The 20,541-nt window shown below is 42.9% G+C and overlaps 1 protein-coding gene across 1 annotated transcript in view; it reads right to left on the bottom strand.

Moving 5' to 3' along the window:
• Nucleotides 1-709: 709 nt before the first annotated feature.
• OBI1 (ORC ubiquitin ligase 1) overlaps nucleotides 710-20,541 on the bottom strand; it is a 47,045-nt gene continuing 27,213 nt past the window's right edge. The window contains exons 4-6 of the mRNA XM_034417084.3: nucleotides 18,921-19,169; nucleotides 12,538-12,626; nucleotides 710-3,194 (exon numbers count right to left, since the gene is read on the bottom strand). Of these exons, the coding sequence (XP_034272975.2) occupies nucleotides 1,640-3,194; nucleotides 12,538-12,626; nucleotides 18,921-19,169 (1,893 nt within the window). The 3' untranslated portion in view covers nucleotides 710-1,639. The remainder of the gene's footprint in view (nucleotides 3,195-12,537; nucleotides 12,627-18,920; nucleotides 19,170-20,541) is intronic.

Here is a 20,541-nt window from a genome sequence, read left to right as displayed (position 1 = left end):
CTGTAATATCATATTAACCTAAAGTCTTACTTTGCCTGCAAATGTTGTCCTCGTCTATTGAAAATTAAAATTAAAAATTAAAATTAAAATTAAAATTAAAAGTGTCAGGGTAATGATTTAAGAGCTGACCAGCTGCTACAATGATGTCATGCTGGGAATGAGTGAGCAAGGTTTTTGGGCTGATATCACTTTAAGAGCCTGCAATAAGAAGAGGCCCTGTTGGGGTGTATCTCTCTCTCCGTTTGTGCTGTAATTGCTGATTGCTGCTTGTTTTGAAGTCTGACTAAAGTACATGTATGTATATATTCTTTGTAGAAAATCACTACTTAAATACAAACCTCTGTTTACTGTATTTGCTCCTGGCTTGTCTCACACAGCCACACTGTGCGCACTCTGACAAAAAGGATACAGCCATTTCTGTTTATATAATACCTGATGGTGGAATTTCCTGATAATGATCCAAATCTGGGCTGGTCCCATCCAGATTCTGATTCATTTAATGTTTGAAGTTATAGATAATATATATTGACATATATCCAGAATGCCAGTTAATACATAGCTCTATCAACTATACTTGTATTATCCTACTTTAACAAAAAGTGTACACGCTATCAGGAAACAAACTAATGAAAATTCAGAAAGAATTTCTAATTATACAAGTTTGCAATCTTTTCTGCGTTAATTGAATGCTCGAAGCCACATCAAATGGTTACGGTGCTTGTGACTTTTTTTTTTTATTCACTCCACATAGAAAAATCATGCAGTATTAATGTAAAACAGTACAGTATTCATGTAAAATGCACATTCGGTAAACAATCCATTAGCATACCAACCCATTTTTTTGATGAACTACACAGACACAAATCACATAGTCTTGTACAACAATGGAGCACCGGGGCGGGGGCGGGGGGGAGAGTGGTAGGGGTGGGGTGGGGAGGGGAGAGAATTAAAAGCAGTGTTTAACCAAATTTTCTTTTAAAAAAAAAGAAAAAAAAAAAGCTCTGGATTTTGCAACGGAAGCAAACTGACATTCCCCCAAACTAAAGACTTGTCAAAGAAAAAAAAATGTTAACAGCTACACATTAAAAGCTATAATTCAGCACAGAGATAGACTGACTCATGCAGCTAAGGAACAGGCAATCATTTTTTTTTATTCTCAGAGCCGGGTTCTACAAGAAGCCAGACTAGGTAATAGTTGCCATCAACGTTGTCTAAGGAACGCAGCTACACAGCTTTCCAGAGGTGCCTTACCCTTTAGAAAGACTGGTTTCAATGCTGATCCATTTTGAAGATCTGTCACACTCAGTAACTGGACATATAAAGAGCGGTGGACTTCATACAACCTAAACTTTTAAAAAATAACCCAAGATATCAAAACTTGAAGAACATCAAGTGATGCATGTTCTGAAGAGCTTCTCCCAATGAATAGCTCATTACACTCGAGACACAGAGAGGATATTCAAGCTCCATCACTCAGCATTTCAACTAATGGACAGACTGAGATCAAAGGAGGCCTGGTGAAGAATATCCTGTAGAGATAAGGTGGAGAGTGAGAATGTGAACATTTTCCACATTGGGCACTATATATATATATATTTGCTTTAAAAAAACAAAACAAAAAAGAAGAACACATAACAAATCAGTTCTTGGTGGTTTTTGACGGACTCGCACTGGACAGGCTGCTCTGGATTTTCCTTTTCGCCGACGAATGGATGCTTTTGGCTTTTCTGTCGGGGACGAACGACGACGACCAAGGAGACTGGAGTTGGTTATGGAGGTTTTGCAGCTCAGGAGCCACCTTAAATAAAGAGGAGCCAAGTTTATTCTCGTCAAAAGCTCCTTGAGAGCTGCTGAAAAGAAAGCTCGGGGAAAGCTCCCGCTGGAATAAGAAGCTCTGAGGCTTCACTTCGCTCGTTTCAGAAGTCCGGCCTGCAAACAGCGGGAAAGGCTCAGTGGTGTCTAGTGACGATGGAGAAAGGATGGAAAAAGTTGCGAATTTCCACTCGTTGCCCTCTTCCGAAGGATCCCTGCTCAGAGGACTCTTTAGAGGACGTGGCTCTTTCCTTTCCTTTTCGTTCTTACCGTTTTCGTTTAAGTGGTCGGGCCCCTGGGTCGTCTTGCAAGAATTATCCAAGTCAGAAGAGGATCTGGAGGTATAATAGGGGCTCTTGCTGTTGTCCGACTCGGACATCATGGAATCCAGTTCGGAGATCTTATCGAGATAAGCCGCGTCCATGGACGCCTCACTAGACGTCCTGGTGCGATTCATTTCCGAAGAGCGGATGGAGTGCAGTTTTTTCAGCACGCCTGGATTGTGGCTCTTTTCACTCGATTTCGGTAAAGACTCGGCTGAGTCACTGGTGGCCGTGTTGGGCTCCGAGCCTTCAAAGTCCAAGTTCTCGCCGTAACGTGGCTGACACCTATTCCAAAAGTCTGGTTTGTCCGAAGAGAAACAACCTTCTTTAGGTTCACTGCTCTCACAACTGCTTACACTGTGCTCCGGGGAATCTTTGTTACAGTCGTCAGAGGCCTCTCCAAAATCCTCAAATTCCAATTTCCTTAGGAAGGTGGATGGCTCACTCTGGCTTTCCTCTTTCACAGCCTGGTCGTCCTTATTGTTAGGAGTGTTTAACTGCAAGCAACTGAGAGACAACGGAGTGCACGGATCTGGAAGATCGTAGAGTTCTTCTTTATAGGGTGCGCAGTCCTCAATTTTATCCCAGGCTGGCTCTGAACAGGTATCCATGTCAGAGCTGCCAACGTCCAAAAGGCCCTCTTGAGAACTTCGAAAAACATCTCTTCCAGCAGGCTCTGGGGTAACTGGATCATCTGAACAAGCCTGGCTAGCGGAATTTAAGCAGACGTCATTGCTGCTCCCTAAAAGTCCCGTTGGCTCTTCGAGATCAACAGGGGTATGACTAGCACATAAACAGGTCGGATCTATGGGTTCTTGTGGGCTCTGGACAGCCTTGCTGGGGGGGCTTTCACAGTCTTTATCCTCCATGGAGACAGCAGTTACATTTTCCGGGCTTGTGGGTTTCCTCTGGTCCCATTCCCGCTTCATCTGTGCAATCTGGGACTCCAGGTCTTCTACGTAGGCGTCGCTTCTCTCCAACGCCTTCTTAAGACGGTTTGTTTCCTGCTCACATTGCTCCAGCCTGGTCTGAAGGGCAGCCACGGTAAACCTCCCTAACCTGTAAAGAAGCAAGCAAACAAACCAATAAATAATAAGCGGAAACAATCCAACAAAAATTACAGAAAGGATGCAACATAGCCATGACATACTATTGTCAATACAATTTCCTAGAACAGGGGTCTGCAACCTTAAGCACTCAAAGAACCATTTGGACCCATTTCCCACAGAAAACATCGGGAGCCACAAAACCTGGGTGGGCGTGGCCAACTCGATGTCACTCACTTCCATCAGTCACATGACCCTCCCTAGCCATGCCTACCCAGCCAGTCATTAGGGCAGAGAACCAATTGTTAAAAAACACCAGGAACCACAAAACCCTTTTGACATATCTTTCTCTCCCCTCCCTCCCCCCTCCCCCCCTCTATGTCTCTCTCACCCTCTCTCTGTATCTCTCTGTCTCTGCCCTGGCCGCTTCTCCATCCCCCGCCGTCGCCCTTATCTTCTCAGGCCAGTTGAGGAGTGACTGGCAAGAGAGGGCGAGGGGCGGGGCCAGCCAGTGGTGGGATCAGCTGACAGGGAGCCAGAGCAGAGGGCCCAAAGAGCCGCATGTGGCTCCGGAGCTGCAGGTTGTTGACCCCTGTCCTACAAGTAGCGTCGAAAGAACAGGGTAGAGCAAGAGTCCTCCAACCCCTGGTCCATGAACCGCCACCGGTCCACAGCATGCTGGTAACCGGGCCATACAAACAAGAGAAGAAAAAACAAATACATGAAATAAGGCAAGAAAGCTCTTCTTAACAGTTCACAAATCTCAGGAACACTTTGTCAGGGTGTGTTTTCCGATTTGCAGATGTGACAGGAGATCTGGTACAAGCCCTCAGTCATTGAAGCTCACTCGATGACTTTGGGCCAATGCTTTTCTCTCTGTCCAAATTCATCCAAATCACAGCGTTAAACATGCTACCTAGACCGGGGATCCCCAATCCCTGGTCCATGGACCGGCTCTGGTCCACGGCATGCCAAAAACTGGGCCACACAAACAAGTGAATCCATGGGATGCAGGCAGCATGCGAAACCTTGTCAGGCCTGGAAGCCATCTTTTTCATTGGATCTTCAGGCCTGCCTCATTTACTACTGTGTGAAACTGGGAGGGGGGATTGTGTGGAGCCAAGATAATATATAGTCATAACAACATTCCTTTCTCAAGAGAGTCAAGGACATCTTGCTCTGCACCTGGAAGGCTGGAACTGGGAGATATCTCCAGTTAGGACGATGTTTGATTGGACCATGGGATGGACTTGTGGGTGTTGGGCAGGGACTTCAATTTTTTCCTTTGGGTGGGGAAAACCTGGCAGCTTTCAGATTCGGGTTTTTCCAGATTTGCCAATATGACATCTCTAATAAAATGGAACTTTGAGGAACTTCAAGCCTCGGAGTCTTATTTCATTGGGAGTGTTACCTGGAACCCTGACAGCCCCTTCCGGTGCGTGGAAAAATATCTCTCCACAAAACCAGTCCCTGGTGCCCGAAAGATTGGAGAGCGCTGGGGTAGATGATCTAGAGAATATGCTATAGATGTTCCTCAACTTACAACAGTGACCATTTGAAGTTACAACGGCACTGACAAAAGTGACTTCGGACCATTTTTCACACTTATGACCTTGGCAGCATCGCCCTGGTCACGGGATTTACATTCGGAGGCTTAACAACTGACTCATATTTATGACAGTTGCAGTGTCAAGGGGTCGCATGATCCCTTTCTGCAACCTTCTGACCAACAAAGTTAATGGGGAAACCAGATTTCATTTACCAGGTTACTAACCAGGTTACTAATAAAATTATCTGTCACGATGTCCTTCCTGTCAATGACTACTTCAGCTTCAACCACAACAATACATGAGCAAATAATAGATACAAACTCAAAGTAAACTATTCCAAACTCGATTGCAGAAAATATGACTTCAGTAACAGAGTAGTCAATGCCTGGAATGCACTACCTGACTCTGTAGTTTCTTCTCCAAACCCCCAAAACTTTAACCTTAAACTGTCTACTGTTGACCTCACCTCATTCTTAAGAGGTCTGTAAGAGGTATGCATAAGTGCACCAGTGTGCCTACCGTCCCTGTCCTAATATTCCTTTTTACTTACTCTTTTCATGTATTCAAATTATGTTTATACTTTTATCTGTTATCTTATATATGCTTGACAAATAAACTTATGATTATGATTTTAACAAGTGTGGCAAGAAAAGTTGCAAAAATTCAACCAATTTCTTACTTAGCAACATAAATTTTGGGCTCACTTGTGATCGTAAGTTGAGGAGTACCTGTATTTACTTCTGAACCGAGCATAAATCACAGAGAATCATGTTCTATTGATTTGAAAATAAAGAAACAAGAGACTTAGTAACAGGTAGGTAGCCAATCATTTTCCTCTGCAGATTAGAGGCATATAATATACCTGTACTGAAAATTTTCCAAAATTTGGTATAGAAACTTTGAACATAGAACCTAACTCCATAGAGGTATGACGGAGAATTTTACATGGTGGACTATGTCATTAAACCATAGGACGTCATCCATCCCAGCATCAGATCTTGCACAGCACAAGCACGAACAACTCTCCCATCTCCTCCAATCATAAAATGTTGAGATATTTCCACAGCCTCAGCTAAATTTCTTTTCTTGAATGAATCAATACAGCTGCACATTTGTTACTGGTATAGTTCAGAAAATATTATTTCTTTCTCTCTCTCTCTCTCTCTCTCTCTCTCTCTCACACACACACACACACACACACACACACACACACACACACACTGCTTCAACATAGAAGAACCCAGTCCCAAAATTTAAGATAAACCAACTATCTCCAAAAATAAGACCCTGCCTTATATTTTTTTGAACCCTGAAATAAGCGCTTGGCCTTATTGCCATGTGCTCAAAAGCCCGATTGGGCTTATTATCAGGGGATGTCTTATTTTAGGGGAAACAGGGTACACACTACATGCTGGACTCAAGAGCTATAAGAACGACTGGATGTGCAGCCAATGTCAGAGGCTGGATTGTCACTGCCATCCTCTCCCTTAAAGAGCAGGGCAGCTGATATGAGGCATAGGAGCATGAATAAACTAGCTACAATCAACTCTCGGGACTGATTACCAATTGTCTATCTGTCTATTATCTATCATTTATCCATCATCTGAGCTGAAGTGGTACTCATGTTATTTACTTTTGGTTGCCTGCTTTCAAACTGCTGGGTCGGCAGGAGCTGGAGCAAATGACAGGGGCTCATCCCATCATGCAGCAGCATTTGGGTCTCGAATGTGGGCTTGTTTGATTGGCAAGCCAGCGTCTTAACCATGTGAGCCACTGTATTATCCAGCTACCTGCCTATCTCTCTCTTCATCTCTCTCGTCTTTCTCTTTCACTATCCATACATACAGTATATGTCACATTAGTGATGTTCAAAACTCATGATGGTGAACCTATGGCAGACATGCCGTTGCCAGCTACTCTTCTGGTTTCTGGCGCGCACCGGAAACCCAAAGATCAGCTGGCCGGTGTGCACATACGCGCCAGCCAGCTGGTCTTTGGATTTCCAGCGCTCTGGTGTGTGCGAACACTAGCTGGTCTTCAGGTATCCAGCGCTCCGGTGTGCATGTATGCACACATGTGCACACATTCTGGTTTGGGCATGGTGCCAGAAAGGTTCACCATCACTATTCAAAACCATTAAAAATGCAAAATTCATTCTATCTATCTATCTATCTATCTATCTATCTATCTATCTATCTATCTATCTATCTATCTTTCTTTCTTTCTTTCTTTCTTTCTTTCTTTCTTTCTTTCTTTCTTTCTTTCTTTCTTTCTTTCTTTCTATCATCTATCTATCTATCATCCATCCATCCATCCATCCAATTATCTATCTAGCATCTCAGCTAAAGTGATACTCATCTACTGTATCTACTTTAGGTTGCCCACTTTTGAACTTCTGCGTCAGCAGGAGCTGGAGCGAATGACGGGGGCTCACCCCATCGTACAGCAGCACTTGAGTCTCAGATGTGGGCTTCATGAGTGTCAAGACAGTGGCCTAACCATGTGTGCCACTGTACTATCCAGCTATCACTCTATCTAATCTATCAGCTATCTATTATCTCAGCTGAAGTGGTACCCATCTATCTACTTTTGGTTGCCCGCTCTCAAACTGCTGGGTCGGGCAGGAGCTGGAGTAAATGACTGGAGCTCACCCCATCAAGCAGCAGTACTTGGGTCTCGAATGCGGACTTGTTTGATTGACAAGCCAGTGTCCTAGCCATGTGAGCCACTGTACTATCTAGCTATATGGTTATCTATCTCTGCCTCTATCATCTCTCCATCATCTATCTACCTACCTACCTACCTACCAATCTACCTATCATCTATCTATCTATCTATCTATCTATCTATCTATCTATCTATCTATCTATCTATCATCTATCTATCTATCTCCATCTATTTATCATCTATCATCTCAGCTTCCTATCATAAAAGGGAGCAGAGAATTCTTTAAAAAAAAATGTCTAGAAAAGAAAATGAAACCATTAGCAGTACAAAGGCAATAACCAAGCAGATTACTCTTCTAGGGATTGGCCCTATCCTTTCAACTCAAATATGCATGAAGAATTATCCCCTAAAACAATGGCAGAGATTTATGATAACATTTGAACAGCGGTCCACATCTTGAAATATTTACATTCAATCATTCTTACAGCCCAGCCGCATTTTACAATATACATTTCATCCACAATGTCACCTTGTCAAATATAAAAATGCCAATATGAAATTCAGTAATTGTCACCATCCTTTAGAAGGGCTCGGGTTTTTTTTCTCCCCTTCTTTCTTTTTAAAAAGGAAGATTCATTTTGGAACAATTATAGGTTGCTCTGAAAAATATCTCTTGTTCATTCACTATAACAGGGCTGTAATGTTAAAAGAAAATTCCTTGCATACCTTCTGCTTTCATCTACCTACCTACTTACCTACCTACCCACCCACATATACAGACACATACATACACACACACATGTAGTCCTTGAATTACAATAGTTCATTTAGTGACCATTCAAAGTTACAACGTCACTGGAAAAAAATTGACATGACCATTTTTCACATTTACAGCCACTGCAGCGTCCCCAGGGTCACACGGTCAAAATTCAGATGCCTGGCAGCTGACTCATACTTATGACAATTGTAGCACTCCAGGGTCATGGGATCACCTTTTGGGACCTTCCGACAAGCAAAATCAATGGGGAAGCCAGATTCACTTAACAAACAGGTTACTAACAACAGCTGCAGTGATTCACTTAAGAACGGTAGCAAGAAAGGGGAAGTGGGGCTGGGCTGAGGGGGTCTCGATGCCCTGGGAAATCGAGGGCCGGGCTAGGCACTTGCCCTCTGCTGCCTAGGGCTCTGGACAGTCTGTGCCACTGTCCCAAGGTCCTCCCCATGGCCTGAGAGGACAGCGAGGCTCCCCTGGAGGGTAAGAGTTTAGCGCTCTCCCTGGTCTCGTCTTCCTCCGCAGAGAAAATGGATCCCCCCAGTCCCGCCTGGGCCATCACAGGCGCCCCCGACACAGGTGATGTTGAGTTGGCCATGCCCCCACTGGCCACGCCCACCTGGCCCTTTGAGGTCAAACGCAACCCTCAATGAAATTGAGTGTCAGCACGTCAAGATGCATTTATCCTCGTGCTGACATGAGAAGGAGAACGCAAGTGTCTGCAACGGGACGGTTGCCTTTCACCTACTTATTTTAGCTAGAGATAATGTCCCCTAGGAGATGGATGGGAGGGGGGAAATTCTTTGAATTGGAGCAGTAGATTAGGGGTGAATGATTGGGAAGATGGCCAATGAATGCAGAGGAGTGGGGAAAGGAAGAGGAGGGATTTTGGGTCAGCACGGCAGTGCTGGCTGCATGGAGTCAGTGAAAAAGTTGCCGTGCTAAATAAAATGGAAGCTTGTTTCAAAAAAGACTTTGTTTGAGACGCAATATTTTTGAAGACGGCCTGAAAACCTGACATTGAATTTGACACCCGTGCACTAGCTGCATCCTGATTAAATATCCTTTACTGAGTGCACAAATTATGTTCCCCACGGTCCTTTCCCATGTTATGAACGGAGGTCAAGGCTAATCTTCTCTAAAAAGCCCATTTGGGTGAAGAACCAGAAAGAAGTTCTGGTTCTAATGTTCTACTGATGGGATTCTCATCAGGGGCAAACCAGACCTGCCCCTCCCTGACCAGGAGTTCTTCACTTTAATTTATGTGTGTTGAGTTTTGATGTTCCCTTTCTTGACCTTATCTATTTTTCCCTCCGTTTGTTTTCTATATGCTTACGAACAGAGTTGGTGGATGAGTTAAATTGAAAACTCTTTTGAAAAATAGAAAGTTATTGCTATGGGAAGTGGTGAGGTCACATATATAAGAGCCTTGGTGGTGCAGCGGACTAAGTGCTGTTATGTAGCCTTTAGCTGCCAGCTGCCTGCAATTAGTGCGAGTTCAAATCTCACCAGGCTCAAGGTTGACTCAATCTTCCATCCTTCCGAGGTAGGTAAATTGAGGACCCGGATTGTGGGGGCAATAAACTGACTTTGTAGAAACACCGCTTATGGGGGGCCAAAAGCCCTAATAAGCAGGTATATAGCCTCCCACCGACCAGTACGCTCCCACAGATAGGGACTCCTCAGGGTGCCGTCAGCCAGGCAATGTCGGCTGGCGACCCCCAGGGGGAGGGCCTTCTCTGTGGCAGCTCCTGCCCTGTGGAACGATTTGCCCCCGAAGATATGAAGGATATCAGATCTCCGAGTCTTTCGCCGTGCCCTAAAAACTTTTCTTTTCCATCAAGCAGGGCTGGCGTGAAACCCCCCCCCCTCTTTTTTTTTTAGCTTTTTAAATTGTCAATGGGTTTTAGTTTGAATGTTTTAAATTCTGGGCCAAAGTCATGTAATTCTTTTAAAAAATTTAAGTTTTGTATTGGGATGTGTTTTAGTTCTGGCTGTGCACCGCCCTGAGTCCACTAGGAGAAGGGCAGTATACAAATTGAATAAAATAAAATAAATAAATAAATGTACAAAAAGAATGAAGGCTATTGCTATAAGTGCATTGTAAGCCGCCCTGAGTCTTCGGAGGAGGGCGGCCTATAAATTGAACTAATAAAATAAATAAAAATAAAATGTTCTAGTGGGATTTGAGAAGCATCTGGGAGCTACAGGTGGATGCCCTACCTGCTTCCTGATTAAATATCCCTTACAAATGATGTTCTCCATGGTCCCTTCCGATGTTATGAACTGAGGTCAAAGCTAATCTTCTTTAGAAAGCCCATTTGAGTGAAGAACCAGAAACATGTTTCTAGTTCTAATATTCTAGTTCTGGGATTCTCTCTCAAGCAAGACTTGCCCCCACCCTGGCCCTGAGTTCTTCACTCAATTTATGTGTGTTGAGTTATGCCGTTCCTTTTCTTGATCTTACCTACCATAATTTTCAGACTATAAGACCCACCGGAGTATAAAACGCACCAAGATTTTGAAGAGGAAAACAAGGGGGGAAAAAGGTTTTTGCCCTCCCCAGCCCCCAGGAGCACTCTGCACGCCTCCCAAACCCTCTGCGTGTCCCGTTTTTGCAGAAAATGGGCCCATTTTTCACAAAAACAGGATGTACAGGGTGTTTGGGAGGCCTTCAGAGTACGCCTGGGGGCTGGGTAGGGCAAAAACATGACACGTGGGGGGTTTGGGAGGCCAAAGATGGGCCCGTTTTTCACAAAAACGGGTGCATTTTTGCCCTCCCCAGCCCCCAGGAGCACTCTGAAGGCCTCCCAAACCTTCTGCATGCCTCGTTTTTGCGAAAAACAAGCCCATTTTTGGCCTCCCAACCCCCTATGCATCGCGTTTTTGCCCTCCCCAGTCCCCAGGAGCACTCTGCAGGCCTCCCAAACCCTCCGCAGGCCCCTTTTTTATGAAAAATGGGCCTGATTTTGGCGAAAACGGGACGCGCGGGACAGGGTTTTGGGAGGCCAAAAATAGCTGTATTCGGTGTATAAGACACGCCAACATTTCCACCCTCTTCTGGGGGGGGGGGGAGTGCGTCTTATACTCTGAAAAGTACGGTAATTCTAATGTTCCAATTCTGGGATTCTCTCTCAAGCAAGACTTGCCCCACCCTGGCCCCGAGTTTTTCACTCAATTTATGTGTGTTGAGTTATGCTGTTCCTTTTCTTGATCTATTACCTATTTCCCTCAGCTTCTTTTCTATATGCTTACGATCAGAGTTGGTGGATGAGTTAAATTGCAAGCTGCACATCTACTACCCCATTTCCCCCCAAATAAGACATCCCCTGATAATAAGACCAATCGGGCTTTTGAGCGCATGGCAATAAGGCCAAGCGCTTATTTCAGGGTTCAAAAAAAATATAAGGCAGGATCTTATTTTAGGGGAAACACTGTAGGAAAGGACAAACGGCCAAAACATCCAACCTTGTGATTTATTACTAATTTGTCATTCCTAAAAATGGAAGTTAACTTTAAAAAAAAAAAGCTATGCCTTTCCAAAGTTGCAGAATTTGGCAGAGTCCATATATACTGCCATGTATACAGATTTAGCAATAGTTTTTCAACGAAAGCAAGGTGCAGTATGCTTATATAAAAATGAGCCTCTTCTGTATTGAAAGCACAGAAGTGCACAGAAGGAGTTGGGAAGGAGAAGTTAGTGATCAAACAGTCACGGTCCATATTTTATTTTATTTTATTTTATTTTATTATTTTATTTTATTTTATTTTATTTATTTTATTATTTATTTTATTTTATTTTATTATTTATTTTATTTTATTTTATTTTATTATTTTATTTTATTTATTTTATTTATTTAATTTAATTTAATTTAATTTTATTATTTTATTTTATTTTATTTATTAATTTAATTTAATTTTATTATTTTATTTATTTTATTTTATTTTATTATTTTATTTTATATTATTTATTTTATTTTATTTATTTTATTTATTTAATTTAATTTAATTTAATTTATTTTATTTTATTTATTTTATTTTATATTATTTATTTTTATTTTATTTTATTTTATTTTATTTTATTATTTTATTTTATTATTTTATTTTATTTTATTTTATTATTTATTTTATTTTATTTTATTATTTATTTTATTTTATTTTATTTTATTTTATTTTATTTTATTTTATTTTATTATTTTATTTTATTTTATTTATTTTTTTTTTAAAAAAATGCATCTGAAACAAACCTGGGCCAATCCAATTCATTTTGGCTTCAATTCACTTCATTGCACCTTCCCCTTTGGCCCGCCAAGAGTTAAGCCCAGCCCCATGAAAAATGCATGGAAAGGTTTTAAATATTTACATACCTCTGGGGCGACCGGCTTCCAACCTCAGCCTTGAGCTGCAAGTTCTCCCTCGCAAGGCTACCGTTTTCAAGCCTCAGTTTCTTATTCACCTACGTGGAAGTAAAATTATTAACAACGTCAACAAAAACTCACATCTATTCAAACCAGGCCCGGTTTTAAAAAGAAAGGAAGATGTAAAGGTAACAACAGCGATGGCCGAGGCCGGTTCGCTGCTCCTAGAGATCCCCCGTCCAACAGAGGCACCACTTAAAAATTACCCTGGGAGATGGGCAGGCGGAAACTGACAAGAGAACAGGCATTTTTAATTCATAATTCCAAAATACGCCGCGAGGCTGCTATCCAGGGAAATAAACAAGAGCTGTGTTAGTTCAACCTGACGGTCATTAAAGGAGATATACTAATGGCAATTCAATGTTTCCTGCCTCCACTCCACGACTAAATTCTTTAAATGGATTGACATGGCGGTGTGCAGGTATCAGCAAAATGAATCTTGAACAACTTCTATGTTCTTCCAAGCGGACAAAGATTACTCAGTGGCATAGACTTTCTTTTTAAAGAGACAGATATATATATATACACATCTACAACACACAGACATAGAACAAAACTCATGACAATAATTTGTTTGCCATTTTACTTGGGCAACATGTCTGGAAGGATGCCTTTTGACAAGCCAAGTCATTGACAAATCCTGTGACCTGGTGAATAAAACTTTTTTTTTAAAAAAATACAATAAAGTCCAGATAAGAGACTTGGCTAAAACATACCGTCTTTCCCCGAAAAGAAGACCCTGTCTTATATTTTTTGAACCACAAAATAAGCGCTTGGCCTTATTTTTGGGGAGGTCTTATTATTTTGGGGCGCGTGGAGGAAACCAGAGGAAATGGCGGGGACTGGCTGTGCATGCATTTAAATATTTTCGGGGAGGGCTTATTTTCGGGGAGGGGCTTATTTTAGTGCATGCACTCAAAAGTCCAATTGGGCTTATTATCAGGGGATGTCTTATTTTAGGGGGAACAGGGTATTGTATCAAGAAATTTAGAACATTCTGAAAGCTGCTTTCCATTGGGCTAATCTATTAAGCGAAGTAAAATATAGGAAGAACGGTTGCAGGATTTGGGTTTGGCTAGTCTAGAGGAAAAAAGGACCAGGGGGTACATGAGAGCAGTATTCCAGTGTTTGAGGGGCTGCCATAAAGAAGAGGGGATCAACTTATTTTCCAAAGCACCAGAAGGCAAGACAAGAAACAATGGATGGAAACTAATCAAGGAGAGAAGCAACCTGGAATTGAGGAGAAGCTTCCTAACAGTGAGGACAATTAACCAGTAGAACAGAAGTTGCCTTCAGAAGTTGTGGGTGCTTCATCACTGGAGGCTTTTAAGACTGGACGGCCACTTGTCTCAAACTGTATAGAGTCTCCTGCTTGAGCAGGAGGTTGGACTAGAAGACCTCCAAGACCTTCCAGCTCTATTCTGATTGACAGGTATCCCAGATATGAGCAATACATGGATTTCATGTCGTTTGTTCTAAGGATATTTTGGATATAAAAGACCACCTGTACAAGCTAGTTGCCTAGCACCCAAATTTTAATCACATGATCATGGAGATGCTGGAGCAGTTGTAAGTGTGGGGACCAGTTCTAAGTCACTTTTTTCAATGCCATTCTAATTTCAAACGGCCACGAAATGAATGGTGATAATTGAAGGACTACTTGTACTCAATCCTGGCACAACTATTTAGATCAACATTATTTTCTCAACTAATTTAAGCAGAGGGATGATCTAAATTAGTAATCTTTTAGTTACCAAAAGTTGTCTTGTAGTTTTCTCTGTGTTGAAAAAGGAAGGGAACTAACAAAGTGTTAAATGCTTCACATACATAGACACAACATTCCTTTTGATAACCTAAATTAATTTGATTCGGTGTAGCTGGTTTTCATCAGTCTTGTCATGAAATATTATTACAGGCAGAGAGTGCTCTTGAACATGGAAGTTTATGCCTTGGTTCTTGATAATTTTACCAATTTGTCAAATTTTGATGTTCTTGGGTTTTGTCGCATGATTGTTTTAGTTCATGATGGCATGCTGGGACCCTACATTTCCTTCCTTCCTTCCTTGGTTCCCTCCCCTTCCTTCCTCCCTCCCTCTCCTTCCTTCCTTCCTTTCTCCCTCCCTTGCTTCCCTCCCCTCCCCTCCCTCCACCCTTTTCTCTCTCCCTCCCCTTTCCTCCCTCCCTCCCCTCCCTTCCTTCCTCCCTTCCCTCCCCTTCCTCCCTTCCTTTCTCCCTCCCTTGCTTCCCTTCCCTCCCCTCCCCCACCCTTTTCTCTCTTCCTCCCCTTTCCTCCCTCCCTCCCTTTCCTTCCTCCCTCCCTCCCCTTTCCCCCTCCCTCCCTTCTCTCCCCTTCCTTCCTCCCTCCCCTTCTTCCACCTTTTTCTCTCTCCCTCCCCTTTCCTCCCTTCCTTCCTCCCTCCCTCTCCTCCCCTCCCCTCCCTCTCTCCCTTCCCTTCCCTTCCCTTCCTTCCTTCCTCCTTCCCTTCCCTTCCTCCCTCCCTCCCTCCCTCAAACAAAATGAAAGGCTTTAGGGCAGATTCTTTTAAACCCTAAAATGTCCCTTTTAAATCGCTAGGACGCAAGGGCCCTGTTTCAGTAAATCAAATCACACAAATTATTGGTTATCCCTAGAAAGGCTGGGAGGGCCTCTGCCTCTGAGCCAGTGAGATGACATGTGCAAAACAAGAGGTCCTCAGCCAGATACACCATAGATTATTGGAATCCTTGAAAGGAAATCTGGTCATCGATATTGAAAAAGGAAAACAGCCTAATGCAATTAGCAGCTCCTGGATTGGCAAAAATAAAGGGTCCATAGACAAAACAGGCAAGTGATTCTGATAGTCAAGGTTTTCCTTCAGGTTGTTGACGAGGAAATAAACCTTCAGGCATTTGTGAAATGTATACAGAATATAACAAGACAACAGAGTGGGAAGGGAGCTTGGAGGTCTTCTAGTCCATCCCTCTGCTCTAGCAGAAGACCCTGTACCATTTCAGACAAAAATTAATATTTTTATTACTATTATACATTAATCGTTGTTTTTCCTCTTATCTATGTTGTGATTATATAGATGACAGGCTAACCATTTGTAAGATTTAGTAGCTTACAATTCTTCTGGCCTGCTCCCTAAGGGGTGGGAAACTAACATTGTTGTATTATATCAATCAACATTCAGCCAGGGAGGACATTATGTGGATAGGTGTTAGTCTTTTTTTTTAAGACACCTTTTCTTTCTTTTTCTTGTTTGTTATATTCTTTTCTTTTTTTTTCTTTTAAAAGTATTTTTTTATATATACTTTGGTGTATTGCATTTTAATTTTCTTTGAATAAACTAAATGTTATACAGGGGAACAGACAGGGTGGATTTGATTTAAATCGAGTTGATTTAAATCACAATTTAAATCATGATTTAAATCACTAGTAAAAAGGCTTGATTTAAATCAACTCGATTTAAATCATCATTTTTAAAGAGCAACTGTCATCTCTGCTACTCCTTTGACCCACTGTTGACTCACCGATAGTCCCAGTGTTGCACAATATACAGCCTCATGCTACATAACTAAGCTCCATTTCATGCTGAATAAACTAAATTATTTATGTATCTTAAATAGAAAACTATCTTACGATAGATTTTTACCCCCAAAGTTTTTTATTAAAATAAATTCGATAAAAAGAAAAAAAATCCGATTTAAATCAAAAAAATCTGATTTTTTTGATTTTTTTAAAAAAATCATTGATTTTTATCCACCCTGGGAACAGATAAATTTCTCACCTGTAGTTTATCTTTGCAATGTATGAAATTCCCCTGTGATGCCAACAGGAAGCTATATAGCATCTTCCAATGTTCTCAGAATGTTCATGTTTAATGTGTAGCAATGTTTTTAAATTATCGCCGCAGCTTGATATCTCTGAAACTTCTCTGCCATTATAGCATTCTACCGCATAGCTCCCAGCGACCGGTAAGATCCCACAGAGTTGGTCTCCTCCGGGTCCCATCAGCTAAACAATGCCAGCTGACGGGCCCGCAGAGGAGGGCCTTCTCTGTGGCTGCCCCAGCTCTCTGGGATCAGTTACCTCCTGAGGTCCGGACCATCCCCACCCTATTGGCCTTCCGAAAAGCGGTGAAGACCTGGCTTTTCCGGCAGGCCTGGGGCCGTTGATTTCGCTTTGCGATCTGACGAGATCCAGCCATGAATCGTGTGAATGGGTTTTAATGTCTTTAATGTTTTTAATTTTTAAGTGTTTTTATAGTGATTTTTTGAGTGTATTGTGAGCCGCCCTGGGTCTTCGGAGAGAGGCGGCATATAAAATGAATGAATGAATGAATGAATGAATGAATGAATGAATGAATGAATGAATAAATAAATAAATAAATTGTTGTGGCCCGCCAGCGGCCAGTGCATCTAGTGGCAGACTCAGACAGTGAGGAAGTTGGGGAGGAACATGGGCCAGTCCTGGAGTCTGGGGAAGGCTCTGATGAGTGCTCTGCATCGTAGGCAGAGATGGGACCAGGGCCGTCTGTCAATTGTCAGCTGCCTTCAGAGTTGGACATCAGTGGGGCAGAAGAAAAGCTGGAGCCTGTTCCCATTGTGCGCATGCACAGAGCTGCCAGGAGAAGGGAACAGCTAAGGAACAAGGGTCAACTCAGGAGTAAAGCCACAGATGGATAGTGAATGGCCCCTCCCATAGAGAATAAAGAGGAGCGAAAGGGGAGGGGAGTTTGCAGGAGACAATTAGTTCAATTCATTAGAGTGAAGATCTGTTCCTGACTTCATGCCAAGTATTGTCTGCTACAGAGTACCATTTGGAAGATATCGTCTTGGCAGTTCTCCAAGCCTGATAAAGGACTGTAGGTGTGAAGTCTCTGGAAAGACTGTTGGCCGGGACTTTGCTGGAGAGGAATTCCCTTTAAACTAAATAAAAGGGATTTTATCGGGACGAGGATACGCTTCGTGCTTATCCTTATTTTGAGAAGCCTAGGTCAGAACATTATTAATGAAGGCTGCCAGAAGTTAGAGGCACGGTAATTCACACTCTTGAGACATCATGGAGTAAAACGGTCATGCAATCTCCTAGCGTGGGTCTTTGAGAACTATTAACCGATAGGAGACGAAGCTCAAATTAGCTGGAGGGCATCAGTTAGCCTGATCCTGAGGGAGGCCACATAATTCTGTGGATAGAGAAAACTGTCTAGCAATGAGGTGCCTGGTCCTATTTATGGGCCATTAGGAACATTTCCGCTTGATCTTACAATAAAGCAAGAAAAAGTACATCACTCTGCAAGAGTGTTTTTCGTTTAATAGGATATTTGACTGCGGTCAAAGAACATAAGGTCAACTAACCATTCCTGAATCTTTACTTTGCTTGCTTTCTGTGCTGTACTATAGCCCTTCAAGGTGTTGCACCAACCATGAGTACCAATACCACCTTTATTGCAGCAGAATCTTGCAAGCCTGAGTATATTTCTCCTCCTTGCTTTGACAGGTGAAGAAACTAGGGAAAGTCCCTTGGGAGAGGCCTGCCACACCCTCATTCCTTTTGAAGGTTGGGCTGCCTCTTATCGGTCTGTTACCTAGCCTGCAGCTTCCCTTCCTTCTCCTGTCTCTCAAGAACATTCACACAGGCTTGTCTTCAGAAGTTGTGGGTTGCATTCTTTTTAGAGAATTATTGCGGCCACTTGGGAGGTTTGTCTGTGTCCAGCAAATGGCCAGCTGTCTGCAAGGAGTACAAATCCTTCCCTTCCCCTCCAACCAGTCAGAGCTGAAGAAGCTTCTTGGATGAGAAGCCAAAACGTCTTCAAAGAAAAACAGGGAAATCTAGTTGCCTCTTGAAAAAGCACCTTTGGGACTATCAATAGAGCATTAGGTAAAGGTTCCCCTCGCACATATATGCTAGTCGTTCCCGACTCTAGGGGGCGGTGCTCATCTCCGTCTCAAAGTCAAAGAGCCAGCGCTGTCCGAAAACATCTCCATGGTCATGTGGCTGGCATGACTAAACGCCAAGGGCGCACAAAACGCTGTTACCTTCCCATCAAAGGTGGTCCCTATTTTTCTACTTGCATTTTTTACGTGCTTTCGAACTGCTAGGTTGGCAGGAGCTAGGACAAGTAACGGGAGCTCACCCCATTACGCGGCACTAGGGATGTGAACTGCTGAATTGCCGACCTTTTGATTGACAAACTCAGCATCTTAGCCACTGAGCCGCCGCGTCCCTTTCACATAGACAATGTACGCTTTATAAATTTAGGCATTACACTTAGATAATTTGACTTCACAGTCCTCTTTGACCCCTGCCCTGCCAACCATCAATGTATGGCATTAACAGACATTATTACCTCCATTAATTTTTCCATGTCCTCCTTCACTTTCTCATACATGTCGTTGGCAGCCTGAAGCTTCTGGGTCCATGCTGCCAAAGTCTCGGCGTCCACTTTGTGCTCATTGTCCGAAGGCTCTGGACTCTCCTGGGTTCTCTCTGGCACCTGCAGGGTCTCAGGGTGCAGGACAGATTTGAGCTGAGACTCCAGGCTGAGGTTTTCTCCTTTCAGAGTTTCCAACTCTTTCTGTAGCGATTCTATCTCATCCTAATGGATAGAAAGGTCCAGAGTGAAGTAGAGATCACGGATAAAGCAGTAGACGTTTAAAGCAGGTGAAGCCACAATGATTTAGTTCTCAGGGAGAGCTTTGAAGGGTAACCGTAGTGCAGAATCCGATAGATATTATTCTAGATTTCAGGGTTTCACCAAATGAATGTGTGTGTGGATCCCATTAAGGGATACACAATTCTGCTGGATCATACTGTGTTTCCCCCGAAAATAAGACCCAACCGGAAAATAAGCCCAAGCATTTTTCAGGATCTTCATAATATAAGCCCTAACCCAAAATAAGCCCCCGTTAAAGATCATCAGCCAGACGGACACATAGTAGTACCGTACATTCCCCAAATAACACTTAGCCAGGAAATAAGCCCTAATGCGGTTTTTGGGAGCAAAAATTAATATAAGACCTGGTCTTATTTTCAGGGAAACACGGTACCAAAGGATCATCTGGCTCACCATCTTATGGCATCTTATGGTATGGCAGATCTGATTTAGTTGCTCTATCTGGCGCTGTCCCTAATTTAAAGCACTCAGATCTGAGGCGACATAAACATTAATTGTTGAATATCTAATACAGTGATGGTGAACCGTCTGGGTCGCAACCTGGAAGAGGAGCTGCTCAGGGAACATGCGCGTACCCGAAAATCAACTTCCGGTTTCTGGTGCACAGATGCACGCCAGCCAGCTACTCTTCCGGATTTCTGGCACGCATCCGCATGCGACAATCAGCTGGCCAGTGCACATGATCACACAGGAAAATGAAAGACCAGTTCTTCCAGTTTCCGGCACTGCCACACACATGAAGGTCAGCTGATCATTGTGCACGCATGTGCTCCAGAAACCCAGAAAAGGAACAGGCGACGCTGAGCATGCCAGGTGACATGGCTCCATGTGTCACTTCGAGCACGCATGCCATAGGTTTGCCATCACGGATCTAATATATACGTTTGCTGCGTGTGCCAAGGAAAAGATGAGATCTCGTGTTGCAGGCACACAAATAGTTCACGTGGAATAATTTAAATATTTAGAAGGAAAGCATGAAAGTGAGCAAAACAATGGAAGCACACCTGATGAAGTATTTGGGGGGGGGGACGGGACAGGTGAAGGCAGGATGGAAGAAAGATGAAATTGCTGGATTTTTTTTTTTTTTTAATTTGATTTATATGCCACCCTTCTCCGGAGACTCAGGGCGGCTTACAATGCATTAAGCAATAGCCTTCATACTTTTGTATATTTATACAAAGTCAGCTTATTGCCCCCACAAACTGGGTCCTCATTTCACCTACCTTAGAAAGGATGGAAGGCTGAGTCAACCTTGAGCCTTGGAGAGATTCGAACCAGCAGAAATTGCAGGCAG

This window comes from Pantherophis guttatus, chromosome 5 (assembly GCF_059756535.1).
Source record: "Pantherophis guttatus breed Tessera chromosome 5, ASM5975653v1, whole genome shotgun sequence".
In the NCBI taxonomy this organism is placed as follows: domain Eukaryota; kingdom Metazoa; phylum Chordata; class Lepidosauria; order Squamata; family Colubridae; genus Pantherophis; species Pantherophis guttatus.
The sequence above is the reverse complement of the archived record's forward strand: the minus strand, read 5'-3'. Positions and strand labels throughout refer to the sequence as shown.